A 25,293-nucleotide genomic window follows, 5' to 3' on the forward strand; every position below is an offset into this window, starting at 1 on the left:
CATAGCTCCTCATTTTTAGAGTTTTTCTGGTTGTTTTTGCTTGTTTCCTTTCATATGTGAACTTCAAAATCCCTTATTGGTGTTTTTATTCAGATCATATTGACTGCATAAATCAACTTAGGGAGAATTGATTTCTTTGTGGCATTTCTTCTTATTAAAACAAATGGTCCATGTTTCTATTTGTTCAAGTTTTTGCTTGTGTACTTTAGGAGTGTTTTAAAGTTTTCTTCAGGTAAGTTATGTACGTATAAAAAGTTTATTCTTAAGTATATTTTTCTTTTGTTTTATTACTTTTGCAACTGGGATCTTTTCTTTCATGTACTTTCTAACTGATTGTTTATGTATCTATATGAAAGCCATTAACTTCTATTAATTGTGTATCCTGCCAGCTCTTATTGTTTGTAGTAATTTTAGTTGTCTTGTGGGCGTCCAGGTATATAGGACTATTGTGTCAGTTACCTATAATGCAAAACTTAGCAGTTCAAAACATTAATTGATCAATATTATGGAGTTTTTGGGTGGCTGGGGGGGTTCTTCTAGTCTTGTCTGGGCTCATTCATGAATCTGTAGTCAGCTGTAGGTTGAATAGGCAGCTCTTCTGATCTTGACTGGCTTCTTCCACATGTTTAGTGGTTGCCTGGAGGTAGGCTGGTCTATGATGGCTTTGGCTGATACAACTGAGCTCTTCGTACTTGTCTCTTACTTTATACACCCCACCCCACCCCATAGGCTAGTCCAGACATGTTCTCAGGGGAGGTTTCAGAGGAGTAAGAGAGCAAGGAAATGCACAAATACTTTTTCGAGCCTTTGCATCTCTCAAAGATACCAATATCTTATTGGCCAAAGCAAGTCACATGGCCAAGCTCAGACTCAAGGGTTGGGGAAGCAGACTCTGCCTCTTTATGAGAACTGCAGTGTCAAAGGACAGGGATCAAGGAGAGGTCAAGCAGAGGGGCCATCAATACAATCAATCTAACACAGGCATCATCGGTATATAGTGAGAGTTTTACCCATTTCTTTCCAATTCAGATTTCTCTAAATTTTGTTCTCTTGTCTAATTGCATTGGCTGACTCCCCCAGTACAATGTTTAACAAAAACCTCTATGGTGGTTGTTTTCAAAGAAGCAGCTTTTGGATTTACTAGTTGTACTTTTCTGTTTTCTAACTGATTACTTTTCTGCTTTTCTTTTAATAATTTATTTTTTTCTCCTTTCCTTTAGTTTAATTTGTTATTTTCTTCTCCTGATTTCTGTAGTCAGCTGCTATAGCAGTTGCTGTTGATACTCCACCCTGATCCCTTTACCAGGCCTCTACACTCATCTCCTAGCTGCTATCAACATTGACTGTAATCAACTCACAGCAAAGGTCCTTGGAATTGTCCTTGCCCAATGGGAGCGACCTTCCCAGGAAATGCTTGAGGTTATGCTTTCTCCCTGGGAATGCCCACAGCTACTGACTGACAGAGTGGGACAACTCTGTGGTGCCACTTATACTCCAGAGCTCCCCACTCTGAGGCTAGATTTTAGCTGAGCCCACGTCTCTGCAAGCCCCCTGGCAGCCCATGTGATCTGAAAGCCTCCTGTCCCAACTGATGCTGGGAATCCTGCTGCACATCCACACTGCCAGTTCTGATGGTCTGCTTCCCTGCCCACACTCCCAAAGGCAGTCTGTTGTTTGCTCAGCAACTTCAGACCCTTTTGCATCCTTCAGCTAAGGAGAACAGGCTTCTCTTGGAGTACTTTTTGTCTGTGTCTGCTGGAGATTCTGGGTTGGAAGATTCTATAGCATCTTGTCCAGCATACATACATGGGAGGCAATAAAGAAACCCAGAGAATTTGCTGGCATGGCATTCCTCAAATTCTGAGTTCCCCCAGGTGGTCTGCCTTCTTCTTTGACTCTTCAGAGTCATCCTATGCTTGTTTACTGTGCAATGTCTAGGGTTTTTTAGTTGTAAGAGGGAGGATCTGGGAGGAATGGGGCTATTGCACCTTGGCAGGACTGGAAGTCCTCCATTATGTAGTATTTCCACCAATAAACAACCCAAAGAACATAGATAATAGTAAAATATAATAACATAATTAGGAAGGGATGAGCTTGAGTATTACTTTTATTTTTAAAATAGAATTTATTTCAGTGCAACTTTCTATATATTAATTTTTGATAATGGCTGTGTTTAAAAACTAGTTCACAAAAATTCTTTAACATTCTTTAACATTTAACAATTGTGTCTCATGAGCTAATTTAAACTGGCTCTAACACACCACTGGTTTTATTAATTTAATTTAATTTAATTTTTTTTTAAAGATTTAATTTTATTTATTTTTGGCTGCATTGGGTCTTTGTTGCTGTGCACGGGCTTTCTCTAGTTGCAGTGAGCGGGGGCTACTCTTCGTTGCAGTGTACGGGCTTCTCACTGTGGTGGCTTCTCTTGTTGCGGAGCATGGGCTCTAGGTGTGTGGTTTTTAGTAATTGTGTCACGCAGGCTCAGTAGTTGTGACTCACAGGCTCTAGAGTGTAGGCTCAGTAATTGTGGCACATGGGCTTAGTTGCTCTGCGGCATGTGAGATCTTCCTGGACCAGGGGTTGAACCCGTGTTCCCTGTGTTGGCAGGCGGATTCTTATCCAGTGTGCCACCAGGGAAGTCCCACACCACTGGTTTTATATAATATGTAGATAATATTTGGTCTCAATTTTTATTTGCTACAGGATGACTTTTTTCCCCCTGATGAGCGTTTTTAGTTTTTTAATAGATTTGCTGCTCTTTGTAGTGTCATTGTTTCAATTCTATGCTAATTTCTGTTTATTACTTATAACTGAATGATGTGAGTGAAACTGAATGATTTCTAGCCTGGATTTTCTAAGGGGTTTCAGGGTTGGGGAGCTGGGAAAAACTTGGATAGTGATCCAGGGTGGGTCCTTTTCATAACATGGAAACTTTTTCCTTCCCTGCTGCCACTGAGATAGACCACTTCTCTCAAACGTGACCTGTGCATGTGATTCTTCATGTCACCCTGACCCTTAACCTATAGCTCAGAGACCAGCGGGCCTCCTGCTACCTGCTAGCTCACTGCCCTTCCTATCCCGCTTTCCAGATAAGAGCTATAGGTTTTACGTCTCGGTGTACACATCTTCCATTTAGGAAGTGAATTTTTACTAGCATTTCCTGAGATCGGTCACCATTTGGCCCTTGTGCTGTGAGATCTCTCTCTGTGGTTCTTCTTTTCAGTTCCTCCTGCCCAAAGCCTGCTTGACTGAGATGCTTTGGGCAGGCCTTACTTGTATGTTCAAATGTGGAGATTTTTCTAGTCTCCCATTTTATTGAAATTGGCATTTTAACTTTCTGTTCTCCTTAGGGAAAATACTGACTTCATGCAGTAATGTTTCTACTGAAATCCTCACCAGTGGTTCTGACTCAGAAAAAGAAAAAAGTAAGAATGGGCCTGTCCTGTCTCAAGATTTTTTTGTTAGGGAGTTTCTGTGACCATTTGGCTTTTTTTTTTTTTTTTTTGGTGGGGGGGTGTTATCTTTTACATTCCAGAATGCACAGTGGGTCCTCTTGGATTTTTCAGTTACCTGCAGACTGGACAGAAGAGAGAAAGTCAAGATGGTTCTTGTTTGGTCTGGGGCAATTGGCCAGCAGGTATTTAGGGAAAATGTTTAAATGTGAGATGCTCTGCTGGTCCTCAGGGGCTACACAGGAGTTTAAGATGTGGACTCTGAATGCATGCAGTTTGTATTCTGGGTGGAAATAAACTTGACCTGAGGACAGTATGTGTAGTAAGCATGTCTTCGGGGGCGTCCGTGGGGACTGCCTCCACAACCTGGTCATGAAACTTGAAGACACAAATACGTTTAAGTTCAACCACCATTGAAGGGGGCCTCACGTGGGCCAGGCCTTGTAGGGGTGCTGGGACTGTAAAAATGGGTCTGACACAGTGTCTGCCCTTGAGAAGGAGGAGAAGGGGTAACTAAGAGCGTGAATGGCGGTTACTACTATTGAACACTTACCATATACATGCAAGCCCTAGTCTAAGCATTTGAAACGACACTCCTCTGAGTTATGCGTGACTCTCATTCCCATCTTACAGATGGGAGAATGGAGCCATGGCAGGCCACTTGATGTTGGTCACGCAGTTAGTGACAGTCAGCATCTGAACCTGAGTGAGGTTTCCCCTAAACTCTGGCTGTGCTTTGTGTTTAAACACTTTAGGCAACAGCATGGATCCTCCCCTCCTATGTCAGTTGAGGTTCGTTGAGAAACAGACACCGAGATGGGACTAGATGTGCAAGCGACCTACTGGGGAAACATCTAGAAGGGTCATAGGGAGGGAGCTGCAGCAGGTGGGGGAACCTTTGGGATGTGTGTGAGCAGGGCTGACACCATGAAATGAGGGAGAAGAAAGGGCCCGGCACCGTCACGAGACAGTCTGAGTGGGCTGCTGGGGGTCCCTGGGCAAAAGTCTCGTGGTGGGCAGGAATGGCCTGAGTCTAGAACCTTGCCATGCTCATCACCAGCCAGGAGCAGCCTGAGGGCAGAGCAGCCTGGGGCCAACGCCAAGGTGAATCCCAAGGAATGGCAGCTGCAGGTTGCTGGGAAATGCTGCTCCCATTGTGGGTTCTCTTGAAGGAAATTCTAGGTGACACTGCTGGGGCCACCACACAGGTCTCTCCCATCTCCCCCATCTTCCCATCCCGGACACTTGGGTAGAGGAGGAAATGTTAGAGTCTTGTTTTAAGATCATTGTCAGGGAACCCTACTTTCTTTCCTTCCATTTTGATGCCCCCCCCCCACAGTCTGTGTCACACACATGGTGGCCTCCTTTGACACACAGCATCAAACAAGAGCTATAGAGAGACCCAGCAAAGATGTCTGTTCTGTCAGATCCCTGGGTCCAGAGGCTCCACTCATGGTCACCATCAATCCAACGTCTTAACATCCATTTTGTATCCATTTGTCACAGGTATGATTTGAATCTGGATGAAATAAGAGCTTTGACATTTCAGAGAGTGACGTTTACCATGGGTCTACCTCTGATAAAACGTACAATTCAGGATCAGGTAAGTTTCATTGTTATTTTGGTGTCGTGTGTGTGAGTGAACAAGAGAGAGACAGAGAAAGAAAAAGATTTCGTTTCATTTTGTTTGCTTTTGTGACTTGTGGAAGGAAGCACATTAATTTTGCCCTGGGGGAAACAGACAATGTGGTCGGGATGGGGGAGTGGCTCCTTCACCCTCCCTTTCTGTCCCCTCCCTGTGTTATCCTAACTGATTCACTTTTCCCGAGCCCACAGGCCAGGGAGTAGGGGAGTGAGCAGAGGTAATGAAATATTTGTTCACAAAACAAATATAATTTGGGGTGTAAAACTCAAATATCTGAGAAACATAGTGAACTAATTTTATGGGCTTTTTAAGCATTTTAGACTTGTCCAAAATGGATGAGTCTTGTTTGCCTAAAAATTGCCACTCTCAATGCAGTTAAATTATTTTAGTCAATTTAGCCTCATTAAAAGAAAGAAGGAAAGAAAGAATATGGGATGAGAGGATTCCTTCTGATGCTAGCATCAGAAGCTCTATATTTTAGGCAAATTTAAGTCAATTCATGCAGCTTCGTAGCTTCCTTAACCTAACACTTTACACAGGAAAAAAATACCCCCTGGTGAGACCCCTGGGGGAGGGCCCTGAACTGGGGATGAGCTTCAGGAGATGCTGAGGAGCTGCATGTATTCTGCTGTGAGCCTGGCTCCCTTCCTGCCCAGCGTGGTCTGCGGAGGGAGAGGCTGAGGAGTGAGGGGGTGGAGGTGTTTCCCATTCAGGAGACCATGGGGGCTCGTTTCTCTGTGGAGTGTGGATCAGAGCTGGTGGGGGCCTGAGTCCGTGTTTGAGACCAGATCACCACCCACCCACCCCCTTCGGTTGGCTGTCTGTCCTGAGGTGGCAGAGACAGAACTCAGTATCTTCTCCTGAGGAAGAAATTACAGGCAGAGCTTTGGCACCTCACCTCCTGGTGAGGTCCAGCAGCCCCTCCAAGGTGACAAGGGCACGGCATCACCTCGGAGAGCGTGTGCAAGGAAATACCCCCAGAACAGGGTGAAGCATGCTGGCAAAGTCAGGAAAATCATTTCATACCAAGTAGAACATGCTGGCAAAGTAGATGTTCAAGCTAGTAAATTGCCTCTCAATGAAACATACATTTAGAGGTGAATGCAGCCATCCAAACAACCAACCAACCAACCAAACAGCCAACCAACCAACCAACTAAACAGCCAACCAACCAACCAACCAACCAACCAACCAGCCAATCAACCAACCAACCAACCAACCAACCAACCAACCAACCAACCAACCAAACAGCCAAACAGCCAACCAACCAACCAACCAAACAGCCAAACAGCCAAACAGCCAACCAACCAAACAGCCAAACAGCCAACCAACCAAACAAACAAACAAGCAACCAAACAAACAAATGAACAAACAAACAAACATAAAAACCCCAATCCCTCTTTGCTTTCAGCCACTTTCTCCATCAGAATCTGGCCTCCAAATGTGTCCGGTGTAGGGCTGGCAGGAAGGTGAGATTCCGACATGGGGGCCAGTCTCCTGCCCCCTTAATCAGCCCAACATGTCTAAGGCTTAAGTTAGTGTCAAAAATCAAGACCCGGATGTGAGGGTTGATCCTTTAATGAGGTTTACCGGTTGCAGCCTGAGCCCCCCACGTCTGAAGGATTAGCCTGCGTACTCTCGCTACTGATGAAGCGTGTTAAGCCCTGGTTCCAATTATCTCCCTGTTTTCACGGCTCCCTCTGTGGTCGTCAGCAGCCTGGACAGCTCTGTCCCGTATGATGAGGTGTAATTCCTCTGGGAGGCACAGGATTGGCCCTGGACGATCCCTCCAGCTCATTTCTGTTAGTTATTTCAGCCTGTTTGGCGCTTCTCTCTGTGTGAATTTGCAAAAGCCAATGAACCTGAAGGAAATTAAACCAGTCAGTCATCGGTCACTGGGGCTGCAGGCTTATCTCATGGGGCGGGTGTCATAAGACTCAGCAGAACGTCTGCATGTGAAGGCTCTCAAATTCCCCCCTGTGAAGAGCTGGAGGAGCTGTCCACATCCAGTAATTCTAGAAGTGTTGCATGATTCATCCCACCTCTTCATGAAAATATTGAGTCATGGACTGCCAGTTCAGAGAGCACTCCAGGTCCTTCCATCTTTCCCTGGCCCTCGTGTGTTGCTCTTAACTTTTGGGGATGATTGGATAAGCCCCCAGGCAGAGTGCAGCGTGTAACATGTGATGATGATGTCCTTAAGGACAGACGAGGAGCGAGCCTCATTCATCCCAGGGCTCGGTGAACAGCCCACAGGCTGAGAAAAAGCCACTAAAATGTTTCCACTCTGTCTTCTCCCCTCTGTTAACTGCAGTAGATTTGAGGTGTTGCAATAATTTTAAAAGGAAAACAGTATCTCAGCCTGACTACAGAGTGCACGTGGATGCACACGTACACACACACACACACACAACGTGAACAATCTCATTGCACCTTTTCAACCCCTCCTGCACCTGTTTCCAGCAACATCACACTTGTGCCCCTCAGCCAACTCTCTCCTCTCTCCCTGAGGATTCAGGACTGGGTCCTGCGTGGGGGGAGGTCTCTGACTTCCGGAATTTCCAGATGAGGAGACGGAGGACCCAGTCAGGACATCTACTTTGTGGCAGCGCTGGGACTGGACCCCAGCCCCTCCCTTGGGTGCCTGGTCCTGTCTGTGTGGCACCCTCCTGAGAGACACCCTGGAAGCCAACAGAGGCTGACAGCCTGCACCCAAATCACCATAACCAGTGACAGCTCACACTTACTAAATACATATTTTGTGTCAGTCACAGCTCTAAGATCTTTAAATGGATGATCTCATTTAATATTCCCGACATCCCTAGTGGTATTCCTATTTTACAGATGAGTAAACTGAAGCTGAGTAATTGGTCAGAGGTCATACAACTAGTAAGCTGTATATATAACTAGTGGAGCATGGATTCAAAGCCAGGTGGATTGCTTCCTGAGCCCACTCAAGTCTGGTGGGTCTCACCCCAGGGTGCACATTAGGACTGCCTGCGGAGCTTTCCAAACTCTTGCCATCCAGGCTTTTGGTCAGGCTCATTGGATCAGCATTTAAACCTTGCAGGTGATGCAGTGTGCATCCTGGCTTGAGTACTGATGCACTGTCCTTCTTTCCCGGTACCCTGTACTGTTTCTCCTGAATGGTTTCTAATTCTTCTGAATTGTTCCCATTCAACATTTCATCCCTCCCAGTCATGGTGCAGGGCTGACTCATAGGGATGCTCCATCCCAACATTTCCTTTCCTCAGGAGGGAGCCAGTGGGACTCAGGCTATTCCTGGCTAACTGTAGTGAGGAGTGGGGACAGTGGATAATGGATAATGAAGTTCCCCACTCCGTCCATGACTGCTTACCCCCCAACCCTGTCCCCAGCCATCTTCTCTCTCATCCTGAGCTCCTCTCGTCCTCACCCACATGATCCACATGGGCCGTGGGCATGGTAGCATCATTACTGAAGCCAGTGGTTCTCAGAGTAGGATCTGAGGACCCGTGGGGGTACCCAAGATCCTTTCTGTTACTATCTGAAAAGTAGATGTCCAACTACCTGTGTGCACAACACCAGGTTTTCATCATCAACGTCGACCAAAACAACATATGGCTACAGACTGAGTGCAAAAGCAGACATGAGAGGCCAGCTGTCTTTTATTAAGCCAGATGCTAAAACAATTTGTAAAAATGTAAAACAATGCTATTCCTCTCATTGATTTAGTTTTTGGCTTGAAAATTATGGCTATTTTTCATAAGAATTATGTCATTTACATTAACATGTAATAGGCTTATTATTGTTATTTTTAAATGAATAAACATTTTTAAAATTCTCAGCTTTAATTACTAGTACAGTAACTTGATAGATACAACCTGCATAAACTAAAGCTCTTTGGAATCCAAGATAATTTTTTTTGCCATTTAAAAAATATTAATTAATTTATTTTTTGGCTGCGTTGGGTTTTCGTTGCTGTGTGTGGGCTTTCTCTAGTTGTGGCAAGCTGGGGTTACTCTTCTTTGCGGTGCACGGGCTTCTCGTTGCGGTGGCTTCTGTTGTTGCGGAGCACGGGCTCTAGGTGTGTGGGCTTCAGTAGTTGTGCCTCATGGGCTCTAGAGCACAGGCTCAGTAGCTGTGGCGCTTGGGCTTAGTTGCTCCATGGCATGTGGGATCTTCCTGGACCAGGGATCGAACCCATGTCCCCTGCATTAGCAGGTGGATTCTTAACTACTGTGCCACCAGGGAAGTACCTGAGATAATTTTTAAGAGTATAAAGGGGTCTAAAGCTTGAGAACTGCTGGTCTAAATCATCCACTGTTTTCTCAAACCACCCATCTCAGATCAGCTTGGAGGGGGATTGGTGGCTTTATATTTATATTATACTTATTATACTGTAATTATTACATTTCCATCAGAATTTAAGATAGTGTCAGTTTGGGATGGTTTGGGGTTTTGTATTTAGAGAAATACTGGGGTTGGGGGCGGTGATCAGATCTGGAATGGAATAAGATTTGAAAGTCAGCTCCCCTTAGAAGGCATCAGGGAATGGGGAACGTTGTTGCTTTCCTCATGAACCCCTGAGAAAAGGAGCAGCCTTTCCCAGGAAGCAGTTACACTGAAGACATTGGCATGTTGCAGAAAATGAGCTGAGCAGGGGTTTCACCAAGAGACTGAAGCCCCATCCCAGGACTGGTTCCTGACCTACTTTGAGCTCTTGGCTCCAACACCCTGGCCTTGGCTCTGCCCTTGGTCCTCTGGCTTCTGTTTGTACCGGGACCCAGGCTTTTCCTAGTGGGCTGGACAGGCTGCCCCTGGCTCTGCCTTGTGTGCTGCTGCCTTTGGCAGGAGGCCCTGTCCCAGCTCTGGCTCCACGACTTGGACCCTGGCCACTTGGCCAGTGCTCTGGTCGGGTCAGCCCTGGCCCCGTGGGATGCCGTGGAGGATCTGAGCACAGATGACAGGATAGAGGGAGGGCCTGTTTATAGAAGTTCCTCTGTGTAGATTGGCACCTGAACTGATTTGTCATCCATGACAGCCAACAGGGATTACTTGAAAGGGCATGCCAGGGAGTGAGCTGGGACCTGCCTGGGGACTCCGGTGCAGCTGGAAGCCTGGTGCTATTTATTTACTGCACTGGAAACCATTCTGCATAATGGAAACTTCTCATTTTAAGGCATAATTATTCTTCTTGCATTGAAATATTATGTTAAAAATAACAATAATGATTACTTGTTATCATTTGCTAAGTCCCTTCTGTGTGCCAGGCTAGGTGATTCATTCATTTTACAATTATTTATTGAACACCTACTATGAGGTAGTTCAAGAGGCAGTGAACAAAGCAGGTAAAAAATACCTGCTTTATGGAGCTTACATTTTAGGGACGAGGCAGGCTACAAACTAATAAAGTACATTTATGTCAGATGGTTGTCGATGCTGGGGATAAAAATCAAGCATGGGGCCTCCCTGGTGGCGCGGTGGTTGGGAGTCCGCCTGCCGATGCAGGGGATACGGGTTCGTGCCCCGGTCTGGGAGGATCCCATATGCCGCGGAGCGGCTGGGCCCGTGAGCCGTGGCCGCTGGGCCTGCGCATCCGGAGCCTGTGCTCCGCGACGGGAGAGGCCACAACAGTGAGAGGCCCGCATACCGCAAAAAAAAAAAAAAAAAAAATCAAGCATGGTAAATTGGGAAAGAAGAAGTAAACCTATCTCTGTTCACAGACGACATGATCTTATATGTAGAAAACCCTAAGGATTCCACCAAAAAAACTGTTAGAACTGATAAACAAATTCAGTAAAGTTGCAAGGTACATAATCCATCACTCTTTTCAATTAAAATTAATGTAGAATAATGCATTTTTCGTCAACAGCAAAGTAAGCTCATGCATCAGGCTGGTGATGTCAACACGATGCACTCATCATTACGTGTTGTCAGTATTGATAAATTATGTGATTACACTAATAATCAGAAACATTTTCAAGGCAGCTAGGAATTTGGTATGAAGCATGCTGCCAGACAAGAGGCATTAAATTTAAGGCAATAATTTGGCAAATCCGAAACTGTCAAAGTACTGCAGTAATGTTGTGACAGATGAAAAATGTCTTTGGACAGAGCCGTGGGAATGTCACTTTCATCCTTCCTCTCTTGGGCTTTCCTGGAGGAGACAAGGCCCCTGGGGAGGGCAGAAGTACAATGGCCACAGACAGCCTTTGTCACAGAATCCTCCCAGCACTCTGCTCAGGGATCCCACTCTGTGGTCCCGGGAGAGAATCAGCAGAGGATAAGGAACAGCAGAGAGCAAGAAGAGTCAGACGTGGGGGCCACAGTGAGAAGTTTGGATTTTTTGCCAAGATAAATGGAGTCATTGGAGGGTTTTCTCAAGGGTGGATGGGGAAGGAGAAGAAGGCAAGCACAATGTAATGCTTATTTTAAAAGTGTTCTAGTTCCTTGATCAAAATTTATAAGTTGATTCAAAAAACATACATGGAAAGGCAAAAGGCCTAGAATCGTTAAAGCAATTCTAAAAAAGGATGAATTTGGAGGGCTCTCCCTATTTGATTTCAAGACATTAAAAAGCAACTCAAGAGTATGTGGAATTGGCATTAGGGTAGACACATAGATGAATGGGATGGAATGAAGAGTCCTGAAATAAATCCACACCCATATGTTCACTTGAGTTTTGGACAGTGTTGCCAAGGCAATTCAATGGGAAAATGAAAGTCTTTTCAATAAATGGCGTTGGAACTACTGATAAAATGATAGAAAAAATTTAACCTTGATCCCGACCTCACACTACACACACAAAAAATTTGAGATGTATTATACACCTGAACACAAATTCCACAATTACAACGTTTGTACAAGAACAAAGGAGAAGGCAGAGGTTTCTTAGAGAGGACCTCAAAATGTTGAAAGTGTAAAAGAAAAAAAACGGATAAGGTAATCTTTATCAAAATTAAAAACCTTTGTTCATCAAAAGACATCATGAAAAGAATAAAAAGACAACCTACAGGACTTCCGTGGTGGTGCAGTGGTTAAGAATCCGCCTGCCAATGCAGGGGACACGGGTTCGAGCCCTGGTCCGGGAAGATCCCACATGCTACAGGATAACTAAGCCCGCACGCGACAACTACTGAACCTGCCATGAGCCATCTAGAGCCATGAGCCACAATTACTGAACCCACGTGCCACAACTACTGAAGCCCACACACCTCGAGCCCCTGCTCTGCAACAAGAGAAGCCACTGGAATAAGAAGCCCACGCACCGCAACGAAGAGTAGCCCCTGCTTGCCGCAGCTAGAGAAAGCCTACACGCAGCAACGAAGACCCAACGCAGCCAAAAAAAAAAAAAAAAAAAAAGGCCATCTACAAACTATGAAAGAATATCTGCAATGCATGTATCTGAAAAAAAGTTATGTCCAGATACAAAGTATTTGTACTCGGAACATATGAAGAATTCCTAGAGCTCAATGATAAAAAGACACACAACCCAAGTTAAAAAATGGGCAAAATCCTTGCAAGAGTCAGACGTGGGGGCCACAATGAGAAGTTTGAATTTTTTGGATTCTATAAAAGAGTCCAAATGGCCAATAAGCATATAACAATGTGCTCAGCATCTTTAGTCATTGGAGAAATGCACATTTAAACCATAATGAGGTGATATTACAATCCCTCGAGAATAGCTAAAGATGGGAAAGAGTGACAATATTGATGAGGATGTGGAGCAACTAGAATTCTCATATATTGTTGGTTGGAATGGAAAATGGTGCAGTCATTTTGCAAAAGTGTTTGGCACTTCCTTACAATATTAAACATAAACCTACCCTTCAACCAGCAGTTGCATTCCTGGGGGTTTACAAAAGAGAAATGGAAACAAATAGCCACAAAAAGACTTGTGCATGAATGCTTGTATCAACTTGATTCATAATAACCCCAAGCTGGAAACAACCCAAATGTCCCTCAGTCAGAGAATGGACAAATTGTGGAATACTCACAGATGGAAAACCACTCAGCCATAAAAAAGAATGAACTATGGATACAGAAAGCCACACAAATGCCTTATCTGCCTGGAAGAAGACAGACATGAAAGAGTACATACCATATGATTCCATTTATGTAAGTTCAAGAACAGGCAAAGCTAGTGAATGTTGATGCAAAAAGAAGAGTGGTTGCCTGTGGGGGGCAGGGAATCTGAAAAGGAGCAAGAGGGCACTTTCTGGGGGGCATGGGAACGTTCCATGATCTTAATTGGCGTGATGGTTACATAGGTAGATAATGGACCAGAACTCATGCATTTATGCTCTGTGCATTTCACTGTATATAAATTTTACCTTAATAATAAATATTAGATCACCATGCCTGATGTTTGGGGCAGAGTGGAACAGGAGGCCAGCTGGGAGGTTGTTACAGTAGTCCAGGTGCAAGATGGTGGTGGGAGATGTTAGCAGTGGCCAGAATTGGGGTCTCTTTTGGAGGGAGGGTAAGGACTGGATAGCCCAGTAAGCAAGCAACTATCTTGTTTAGAGCAGGCCCCAGATGACTGAATCCTTGAAAATTTATTTATTCTATTTGTATATTTTACTCTGATTCCTTCTCTTTCTAAAATAATTTAAGGCTCATTGTAAAAAAGGACATGTATTCAGTAAGACTGAGACGATGTAACTAAAATAGGGAAATTGAAACTAGAAGACAGAAGAAGCACATATGCCAGTTTGGGGACTGATGTTAGAAAACTAAGATCAGGAACCTGTTTTTGCCCAGTCCTCTTGGTAGGGCTCCTAATGGGGCCCACTGATGGGTTATAAAGGGAACAGCAAGGGTCTTTAATATCAGAGGGAAGACAGCTCAGATTATAGATTCCCAAGCAATGTTGAATCAGTTGATTTTAGTTGAAGAAAAAGATTTGTCTTTTAGAGACTCTCTGGGCTTATAAAACCAAAAATTTACATTTTTGTAAAATTTGATTTGTAACAGAATATTACATCATGAAGGTCTGATACATCAAGTGCTCTACAAAGAAATGGGGTTTATTTTAGGGAAAACTACCTTCCTTCTGTTTGAGACTGAATTTATTAAGCAGAAATGTAAATAGCATGGGGTATAATTTCGGATAAAATACAAGTTTCAGTATATTCACCATACATATATGGAATCATTATCATTAAAAATTACTATAAACTAACAGTCTGATATGGGAATTGATTTTGACTTGAATGTATTAAATCTAAATGAAGGCAGCTATTGATACAGTAGAAATACTGCAAAAATGTATGCTGAAAAATGCATTAATTATTGATTGATCATTATCAGTATGGGCAGTTCAGTATGCTGCCAATTGAATGTGAGGGGAACCTTGTCAATATTTGACAGTCTTTAGGAACAATTAGTGGATCGGAAATGAAAGAAGAACTGAAGAGAGAATTTACGTGCGGAAAAGATATTTAAAAATATATGCTAGTAAGGAAATCCATCAAATCAAGCCTCATCTTAGTTCTGGAACTTTTGCTCGATGTCTTGAGATGGACCAGCCCAAATGAATGCTTAAATCAACATCACAGCATTAATGGCGAACTCCTACGGCATTGCCCGTTGGATCTAATAGCAAAGATCGTGGTCCTGTGCAGAGATTCGGGAAGGAAAAGAACTGTCACGAACAATTTATAATGCTCCAGGGTGGCTACATTTGGGATTGGTTCTTTAGCAAATGTGACTGCAATTTATTTCAAACTGGTGAGTAAAAATGACCACAGCTGGATACCACCAATGACAAAGTCATTCTCCTGCCTCCACAGTGTAAATGGAGAGAATGAAATATGAAGAAAACCATGACCGGTTGGAGATTCTGAGGGATTTACTTAGTCCTGATGGTTAAGGTTTGGCTCCAGCAGAGCAGGTTGTTTAAGGGGAGGAGGGGGTTGTTGGAATGAGGTGGGCTGGGGTGACTGTCAGCAAGGTTACCTGGCACTGGGACGTGTTGGTGTCAGGTGCTCTTTTGCAACAAGGCTGGTGGTACAAAAGAGGGGTGGGCTGGCAATAAAGATTGGACCACCCAGGGTCCCGGGGCTCCCTCCAGCTTAACAGTGAAGGGCATTGAGGGCTGGGGACAAGAGGTCCATGTGAAGAATACAAAGATCTGGTTTCTGGCCCTTTTTCTACCACTTACTAGGTGACCCTGGTTGGACAAGTCTTTTGACCTCCCTGAGCCTAGACTTTTCCATCTGTGACATGGGGTCAGCACTTCCTGCCCTGCTCAGCTCCTCCTGGAGGACTGCTGCGGGGATCTGCAGGACAGAGGACCCAGGGGCCCTCCAAAAAAGCCCGCGAATATCCGCTACAGTTGTTTTTTATTATTTGCTGGGAACGAACCCTCCTGTGTGAGCGGATACTGGAGCCAGGCAGTGGTACGTGCTCCAGCCTTGGAGGAGTATTTTAGGAAATAATCAATACAAGATGCACTGGGTTTGAGCCACGATAAGAGTCATAAATTTTGACAGTCTGCTGCTTGATAAAATTAATAATGCTTGAGAGAAACATTGTAAAAATCTATGGGAGGGAAAGCAGAGTGTGTCTGGGGAGAGAGTCTAAGCCAGTGTGGAAACGTCCTCCAAGGAAGGTCGGCTCCTCCTCCCGCTGGTGGGGAGGTTTACACGCACATACGCACACATACACACAGGCATACACACACCACACACATATGCACTTGTGCACATGGGCAACAAGCACCAGCTTTGTTGGCTGTGTCTCAGAAGAGACTGGTGAATCAGAAAGGCTAACATTAATTCCAACAACAGATAATTGGAATTACCTTTGGAAGAAATGCCACCTGCCTCTGAAATTCTAAAATAAAACAGTGACAGTGTTCTTGCCCTGTCCCACTTCCCGCTGGTGGAGAAGAGCGTGCTTGTGTAGCTGTGGGATTCGAGGCTGCTGTGCACAGCAAGGGAGAAGAGGGTAACATAGGGTGACCAGACCTCATGGTTTTTAATCAAAGCCCTGAGATGCTCTGTGGTTAGAAAGGAAGGGGAAGAATACTGCTTTTCCTGTGTCCAGAATGTTCCCAAATCTTCCAAATCCTCTGTCTGGGAAGATTGTCCAAGACGTCAAGATGGTCACCTGGACTTGTGCCAGCTGCTCACTGTTGGTGGGAGCGTCGGTGAAGAGATGCTGCAGGTCTGAGTTGCTATGTAGAACCGTGGTAGTGGTGAGGGGGCCCAGGGACAAACTTGGTTAAGGCCATGTGAGGCCAAAGGGGAGTCCGCCAGGGGCTGGCCTCCATGCACATGCAGTTGACTTGCTATCGTGTGAGTCTTTAACTACTTCGTCCGTGGTCAGAGACCAGACGACCCCATTAAATAAGGATGAACAGATGTTCACTACCATATATAAAAGAGATAAACAACAAGGTCCTACTGTACAGCACAGGGAACTTATTCAATATCTTGTAATAAACTATAATGGAAAAGAATCTGAAAAGAAAAAAAATATATATATATATGTAAAACTGAATAATTTTGCTGTACACCTGAAACTAACACAATATTGTAAATCAACTATACTTCAATAAAAGTTTTTTAAAAAGGGATGAAAACATTGGCTACTGTTCAGTAGAGTGATGGAATTACTCTTAATTTAAAAATTGCTTTTGCTGTGTTGAATTTTTTATTGTAAAAGTAACATCTGTTTATTATTTTAAAAAATGTTAATTTAAATGGTCAGAAAAAACCGTAAGGAAATCTTGACATTGGGTCTGTCATGTTTTCAGGCAGAGAAAACAAAGAATTTTGTCAGTCGGAGCCTGGTCATAGGAGAAGTCCTCTCATAGCAGACATGGCCACAGGAGTAAAGGTGAGAGACACTGGGCAGCCTGCCCTTCATGAACTGATGGTTTTGAATGACAAGGAGTAAAAAAAGAAGAAGAAGAAAAAAGACTCCATAGGCATCAGGCTATTCCTGCACTAGATGTTTATAAGATGGTACACCTTTCAACCCATCCCCCTTGGGGACTTCCAAGACTTCCAGGACTTCCTCTTCAACCATTATACTCAATACTGTATTTATTTTTCTTTGCTTTTCTTTTTGTATAGCTTTTTTGCATTTATGTCAATCAATTTCCTTTATTCTAATTTTATACAGACAGTATCGTAGTCATTTGTGATGTACTTTCTTCACTTAAACATTATCACTAAGATTGATGTATATTGTTGCATGCCACTGTAGTCATTTTGTTTATTTTTTAAAAAATCTTCCTATTTTGAAATAATAATGCTCACAGGAAGTCACAAAAGTAGTACAGAGTCATGTGAACCCTTCACCCAGTTTCCTTCAGTGGTGATATCTTATGTAGCTGTAATGCAGTATAAATCAGGAAATCAACATTACTACAGTACTGTTGACTGTAGACCTATTCAGATTTCACTAGTTTTTACACTCAGCTGTGTGTGTGAGTTTGTGTGTGCGTGCACATGTGTAGCTCTATGCAGTTTGGTTCCATATATAGTATCATGCAACCACTACCACAATCAAGATATAGAGCTGTAGGGCCTCCCTGGTGGCGCAGTGGTTGAGAGTCCGCCTGCCGATGCAGGGGATGCGGGTTCGTGCCCCAGTCTGGGAGGATCCCATATGCCGCAGAGCGGCTGGGCCCGTGAGCCATGGCCGCTGGGCCTGCGCATCCGGAGCCTGTGCTCCGCAACGGGAGAGGCCACAACAGTGAGAGGCCCGCATACCGCAAAAAGAAAAAAAAAAAAAAAAAAAAGATATAGAGCTGTTTCATCATCACAAAGAAACTTATAGTCGTGCCCATTTTCTTTTTTTTTTTTTTTGCGGTACGCGGGCCTCTCACTGTTGTGGCCTCTCCCGTTGCGGAGCACAGGCTTCGGACGCGCAGGCTCAGCAGCCATGGCTCATGGGCCCATCCGCTCTGCGGCATGTGGGATCTTCCCGGACTGGGGCACGAACCCATGTCCCCTGCATCGGCAGGCGGACTCTCAACCACTGCGCCACCAGGGAAGCCCAGTCGTGCCCATTTTCAAACGCATACAGCCCCTACCCTATCCCTGTCCTTTGGCAACCACTAATCTATTCTCCATCTGTATGGTTTTGCCATTTCTAGAACGGTATATAAATGGAAGTTCATTAATTTTTGACTACAGAAAGATATTCCTTTGGGTGAATGTGCCACAGCACTTGGAATTCTTAGACTTCTCCATTTTTGCTGATAAAATGGGTATAAAATGGCATTGCACTGTGGGCTTGCTTTGCATATACCAGCTCACCAAGGATGGTAAACAGAATAGCTTGAAAGGTGTGACTGCCATGGCCCCTTCCTGTGCCCTGAGCCTCCCAGCAGGCATGCGGCCCTGCATTTGCCCTCTTCTCCCTCCCTGGACACCACTGCATCACCAAATCAGTCCCTACATGTAAATATCCAGTCCTGATATCCCCAAAGGGGAGAAATTATAATTAGAAAATGATGAATGAATGATCAGACAAGAAAGTAGGTCAATCATTGATGAGTCCAAGATGGAAACTCTTTCTGTTCTGCAATGTAGACATTTTAAAATGGGTAGGAATTAAAAACGAAGAAATCTGTGAGCACCAGCTGCAGTGAGGGCAGCCACCATTAGGTCCTTTGGGGAAAACTGGCTTCCCTATGATTTCATCCAGGCAGGGTCTCTTCTCTCTGGGATGGGTTGGCTGTGGCTTCCAGAGAGAAGAAAGTCAGCTGAGATGCAGCAAATAGATCCTCCTCTCAGAAATCCTAGGGGGTCCTGGTTGAGACTCATGATCCTCCGTTGGTGCTTTTACCATATGCCCACACCTGCCTTTTCTTTAGCAAGCCTCCGGTGGGCCATGACCATGGGAAGTCTTCATGGGGTGTTGCAGCTCTCTGGGTGGGGAGCCCTCTCCTCTCCACCTCCAGGGTCTTGCACTGAACCTGGTGCACACAGTTGCATAGGGAATGTTTGAGCAAATGAGGGAGGGGCAGCTTGTAGTTTCAAGCAGGACTTAAGAAACATTTCAACCCATTGCAATATGTGGACCTTATTTAGATCCTGGTTCAAACAACAGACTGTAAAGAAAAATTAGACATCAGTTGGGGAAATTTGAAATTGGATATTTGGCAGTATTAAAGAATTATTATTATATTTGAGGTGGAATAATGGTTGTAGGGTCATGCTTTTAAAAAGAGTCTTTAGGGCTTCCCTGTGGTGCAGTGGTTAAGAATCCATCTGCCAATGCAAGGGACACAGGTTCAAGCCCTGGTCCGGGAAGATCCCACATGCCACAGAGCAACTAAGCCCGTGAGTCACAACTACTGAGCCTGGGTGCCACAACTACTGAAGCCTGTGTGCCTAGAGCCCGTGCTCTGCAACAAGAGAAGCCATTGCAATGAGAAGCCCATGCACCGCAACGAAGAGTAGCCCCCACTCTCTGCAACCAGAGGAAGCCTGCGCACAGCAACAAAGACCCAAAGCAGCCAAAAATAAATAAATAAAATAAATAAATTTTTTTAAAAAAAGAGTCTTTATTTTTTACAGATGCATAGGAAATACTACTTAGGGATGAAATGATAGGATGTCTGGGATAAACTTCGAGATCATCTGGGGTATAGAATGGGAGGGTGAATTGGGGGAAAGATGAATAAAATGGATCATGAACTGGGCATCACTGAGTTCATGATACTTTTCTATTTTGTTTGAAATTTTCTACAATAAAAAGCTCTTTAAGAAAGTTTTACTCCTGAGTATCCTAGAAGGAAATTTGAATAGATTTAAAGGACTGGATCTTTAAAAATGCTTCTCTGGTCACATCAGTCTCAGCTGAAAACCCCTTCCTGTTAGCTTTAGAGAAACCCTCCAACCCTTGACATGTCTCACAGGTTCTCGTGTGGTATGGCCCTACACTCACGTCTCCAGACACCTTCTGTGCCATGTAATCCTACCCGGGAGATCTGCTGTCTTGAACTTCTTTCGGTCCCTTGTTTCCATATTTGGACCACTCATGCTATCAACCTAGAATGATCTTTTCCCCTCCTTCACCTGCCTGACACCTGCTCATTCTTCAAGTCCCAGTTCAAGTGTCCTTCCTTCAGGTAAACCTCCCTCAAGCCTGCAGTTTAAATCCCACCTACATGTCATCTGTCTTTGTGCCTTATAGTATTCTGTCATGGCATGTACCCATTTTTTTTTATGATCAAGTTTTTTTCGGAGGGGTTTAAGTTTTATTGGAGTATAGTTGCTTCACAATATTGTGTTAGCTTCTACTGCACAGCAAAATGCAAGGATTCTGCAGTATATGCAAATCAATCAATGTGTTACACGTGATACACAATTAACAAATTGAAGAATAAAAACCATATGATCATTTCAATAGAGGCAGAAAAAGCTTTCAACAAAATTCAACACTAATTTATGATAAAAACTCTCCAGAAAGTGGGCATAGAGGGAACCTACCTCAACATAATAAAGGCCATACATATATGACAAACCCACAACAAACATTATTCTCAATGGTGAAAAACTGAAAGCATTTGCTCTAAGATCAGGAACAAGACAAGGGTGTCCACTCTCGCTGCTATTATTTAACATAGTTTTGGAAGTCGTAGGCATGGCAGTCAGAGAAGAAAAAGAAATAAAAGGAATCCGAATTGGAAAAGAAGAAGTAAAGCTGTCACTGTTTGCAGATGACATGATACTATACATAGAGAATCCTAAAGATGCCACCATAAAGCTATTAGAGCTAATCAATGAATTTAGTAAAGTTGCAGCGTACAAAATTAACAAACAGAAATCTCTTGCACTCCTATACACTAAAAATGAAAGATCAGAAAGAGAAATTAAGGAAACAATCCCATTTACCATTGCAACAAAAAGAATAAAATACCTAGGAATAAACCTACCTAAGGAGGCAAAAGACCTGTATGCAGAAAACTATAAGACACTGATGAAAGACATCAAAGATGACACAAACAGATGGAGAGATATACCATGTTCTTGGATTGGAAGAATCAATATTGTGGAAACAACTATACTACCCAAAGCAATCTACAGATTCAGTGCAATCCCTATCAAATTACCAATGGCATTTCCCACAGAACTAGAACAAAAAATTTTACAATTTGTATGGAAACACAAAAGACCCTGAATAGCCAAAGCAATCTTGAGAAAGAAAAATGGAGCTGGAGGAATCAGGCTCCCTGACTTCAGACTATACTACAAAGCTACAGTGTTCAAGACAGTATGGTACTGGCACAAAAACAGAAATATAGATCAATGGAACAGGATAGAAAGCCCAGAGATAAACCCACGCACCTGTGGTCACCTAATCTGTGGCAAAAGGAGCCCAGAATATACAATGGAGCAAAGACAGCCTCTTCAATAAGTGGTGCTGGGAAAACTGGACAGGTACATGTAAAAGAATGAAATTAGAACACTCCCTGACACCATACACAAAAATAAACTCAAAATGGATTAAAGACCTAAATGTAAGGCCAGACACTATAAAACTCTTAGAAGAAAACATAGGCAGCACACTCTCTGATGTAAATCGCAGCAAGGTTTTTTTTAAATTAATTAATTTATTTTTGGCTGCGTTGGGTCCTCGTTGCTGTGCGTGAGCTTTCTTTAGTTGCAGCGAGTGGGGGCTACTCTTTGTTGTGGTGCGCGGGCTTCTCATTGCAGTGGCTTTTCTTGTTGTGGAGCATGGGCTTTCTGTTGTGGAGGCATGTGGACTTCAGTAGTTGTGGAACGCAGGCTCAGTAGTTGTGGCTCACCGACTCTAGAGTGCATGCTCAGTAGTTGTGGTGCACGGGCTTAGTTTCTCCATGGCATGCGGGATCTTCCTGGACCAGGGCTTGAACCTATGTCCCCTGCATTGGCAGCTGGATTCTTAACCACTGCACAACCAGGGAAGCCCGCAAGATCTTTTTTGACCCACCTCCTAATGAAAATAAAAACAAAAATAAACAAATGGGACCTAATGAAACTTAAAAGCTTTTGCACAGGAAAGGAAATCATAAACAAGATGAAAAGACAACCCTCAGAATGGGAGAAAATATTTGCAAACGAAGCAACTGACAAAGGATTAATCTCCAAAATATACAAGCAGCTTATGCAGCTCAATATCAAAAAAAAAACCCAATCAAAAAATGGTCAGAAGACCTAAATAGACATTTCTGCAAAGAATACATACAGATGGCCAACAAACACATGAAAAGATGCTCAACATCACTAATTATTAGAGAAATGAAAATCAAAACTACGAGGTATCACCTCACACGGGTCAGAATGGCCATCATCAAAAATCTACAAACAGGGCTTCCCTGGTGGCACAGTGGTTGAGAGTCTGCCTGCCGATGCAGGGGACACGGGTTCGTGCCCCGGTCCGGGAGGATCCCACATGCTGCAGAGCGGCTGGGCCCGTGAGCCATGGCTGCTGAGCCTGTGTGTCCAGAGCCTGTGCTCCGCAACGGGAGAGGCCACCACAGTGAGAGGCCAGCGTACCGCAAAAAAAAAAAAAAAAAAAAAAATCTACAAACAATAAATGCTGGAGAGGGTGTGGAGAAAAGGGAAGCTTCTTACACTGTGGGTGGGAATGTAAATTGATACAGCTGCTATGGAAAACAGTGTGGAGGTTCCTTAAAAAACTAAAAATAGAGATACCATATGATACAGCAATCCCACTACTGGGCATATACCCAGAGAAAACCGTAATTCAAAAAGACACATGCACCCCAATGTTCATAGCAGCACTATTTACAATAGCTAGGAAGCAGCCTAAATATCCATCAACAGGAATGGATGAAGAAGATATGGTCTGTATCTACAGTATACCCATTTTGGATTGATGTATTTATTCACAGGTCTGTTGTTTGTCTCTTAGCACCACTAGAGGGCAAACTCCTTGAAGACTGTCTCTGTCTACAGTCTTGGTATGTAGGAGGTGTCAGTACATGAATATTAAATGAATGCATAGAATCAAAACTGTATGGCAGTTACTGAAAAGGTTAAATTTAGAATTACCATATGATCCAGGAGTTCCACTCCTAGGTATATACCCCAAAGAATTAAAAGAGGGACTCAAATAGATACCTGTATACCAATGTTCGTTGGCAGCATTATTCACAGGAGCTGATAGGTGGAAAGAAACAAGTGTCTGTCGACAAATGAATGGATAAACAAAATATTGTATATATAAGTGTCTGTCAACAAATGGATGGATAAACAAAATATTGGAGGTACCATGGAATATCATTCAGCCATAAAAAGGCATGAAGTTCTGATACATGTTACAACACGAGTCTTGCAAACATGATGCTAAGTGAAATAAACCAGACCCATAAGGACAAATACTGTATGATTCCACCTGTGTGAAATTTTGAGAATAGGCCAATATATAGAGGTAGAAAGTAAATTACAGGTTCCCAGAGGCTGGGGGAAGAGGAGAATGGGCACAGGTTGCTGGGGGGTGATGAAAAAGTTTTATAAGTAGTGGTGATGGTTGCACAACGCTGTTAATGTACTTCATACTGCCGAACTGTACGTGTAACAATGGCTAAAATGGCAAACTTTATGTTATAGGTATCGTATCACAATAAAAAAATTTTGGAAAATTTAACAAAAATGATGATTCACCCTGTTTGCTTTCCCACACATCATTCATTGCAGGGGAATTTTTTTTCTTGTGCTTGGACACCCTAGACAGTTAGCGGAACGTGTAGGTTGTGCCGCTGGTCCAGCCCAGGAGGCCATGGCTGCCTTTCCTGTTGGTGCTGGAGGGAGACTTCCAGGGAGGGGACGCAGTGCCTCGGGAGCAGGTTGGTCGTGACTTCCCCAGATCTCGGTGCCAGCCCAAGGCCCCTGCTGGCTTTCCTGGTCACCTGAGCTATAGCCATCAACCTGAGCATCAATTCATCAGTGTCTTCTTCACCCCGCAGGCCTGAGCGCCTTCTCTCTGCCGCTGGGTCCATGTCATCCAGAGGTTCCAGGCATCCCTAAGTGCTTTGGACAAACACAGTTGAACTCATGCAGCCAAGTGCCGGCTGAGCCAGGGGCTGCTTGGAGAGTGACTCACAGTGAGGGGGCGGGAAAAGGACAGAGGTGCCAGGGAGACTTTCTCTCCTGAGGGCTTTGAATCCCCACTCTAGCTTGGGAGCCAGCCCAAGGTCTCCCGCCAGGCAGGCTGATGCAATCTGGACGGACTCTACAGCCCAAAGAAACATGACCTGCTTCCTTTTCTTCTTCCCCGTGACGGCTAGCTTTCTGCCTTATATGAGTCATCTCACTCTGTCTTAGTTTGCTTGGGCTGCTGTGATAAAATGCTGCAGATCTGCTGGTTTAAACAACAGAAATGAGTTTTCTCACAGTTCTGGAGGCTGGGAAGTCCAAGATCTAGCTGTCAGCTGATTCAGTTCCTGGTGAGGGCCCTTTCTGGCTTGTAGTCTGACCACCACCCAGCGGCTCACCGTGGCGGCCACTTTCTGGGCACCTTTGGTCTGCCTGCCAGGCTGGGCTCCATGCCCCTTACAGGAGGCACCTGCTCAAAGTGTACATTGGGCCAAGGAGTCGTCTGCTTAGAGCCCTCCAGGGGCTCCCCCATTTGGTCAGATTCCCTGCGCTTCAGAGCATGTGGCTTTGGCAACACACGGGTCAGCACGTGGGGGAAGAGGCCCACGTCTGGACGGACTGTGGGAACCAGGGTCCCGCAGGCACTGCCTCGGTTAACTCCTGTAGTTTTCCACAAACCTGTGGGTTTCACTCACCCAGCCCAGTGCTCCTACTAATAGCGTTTAGTGAATGGAGTCTTTCAAAAAGTGGCTGAAACACTCATTGTTTTCCCCTCTCCAAAGAGAAGGAAAAAATGTAAAACCTAGGAAAACTATACTGTAAAGAACGTTTTAGCCACCAGCCAAAGAGATTTAAGGCTAGAAAATTCAACCTGTTTTAGTTTTAGAAAAATATTTTTCTTTAACTTGATTTCCAAGAGGGTTTAGGGGGAAAAAAAATCTACCATCTGGATGGATTCCATTTTCCTGGGTTGGAATTAGTAATGCAATTTGCAGGGTCGGCAGTGATTCCGAAGAGCAGGGCTCTGAGAAATCAGGGCGTTAAGCATCCTCCGAGGATACTTGATGATTCTCCAAATGAAAAGCACCTCCTATGTGAGATGTGATTAGTGAAATTCGTCTATTGTGATGTCAGAGCGTTT

The 25,293-nt window shown here is 44.2% G+C and overlaps 1 protein-coding gene across 1 annotated transcript in view; it reads left to right on the forward strand.

Moving 5' to 3' along the window:
• The window catches only part of ACOXL (acyl-CoA oxidase like), a 352,026-nt gene that overhangs the window by 21,102 nt on the left and 305,631 nt on the right, over positions 1-25,293 (forward strand). The window contains 3 exon segments of the mRNA XM_060116983.1: positions 4,962-5,058; positions 16,847-16,901; positions 16,904-16,929. Of these exon segments, the coding sequence (XP_059972966.1) occupies positions 4,962-5,058; positions 16,847-16,901; positions 16,904-16,929 (178 nt within the window).

This window comes from Mesoplodon densirostris, chromosome 14 (genome assembly GCF_025265405.1).
Source record: "Mesoplodon densirostris isolate mMesDen1 chromosome 14, mMesDen1 primary haplotype, whole genome shotgun sequence".
NCBI lineage: Eukaryota > Metazoa > Chordata > Mammalia > Artiodactyla > Ziphiidae > Mesoplodon > Mesoplodon densirostris.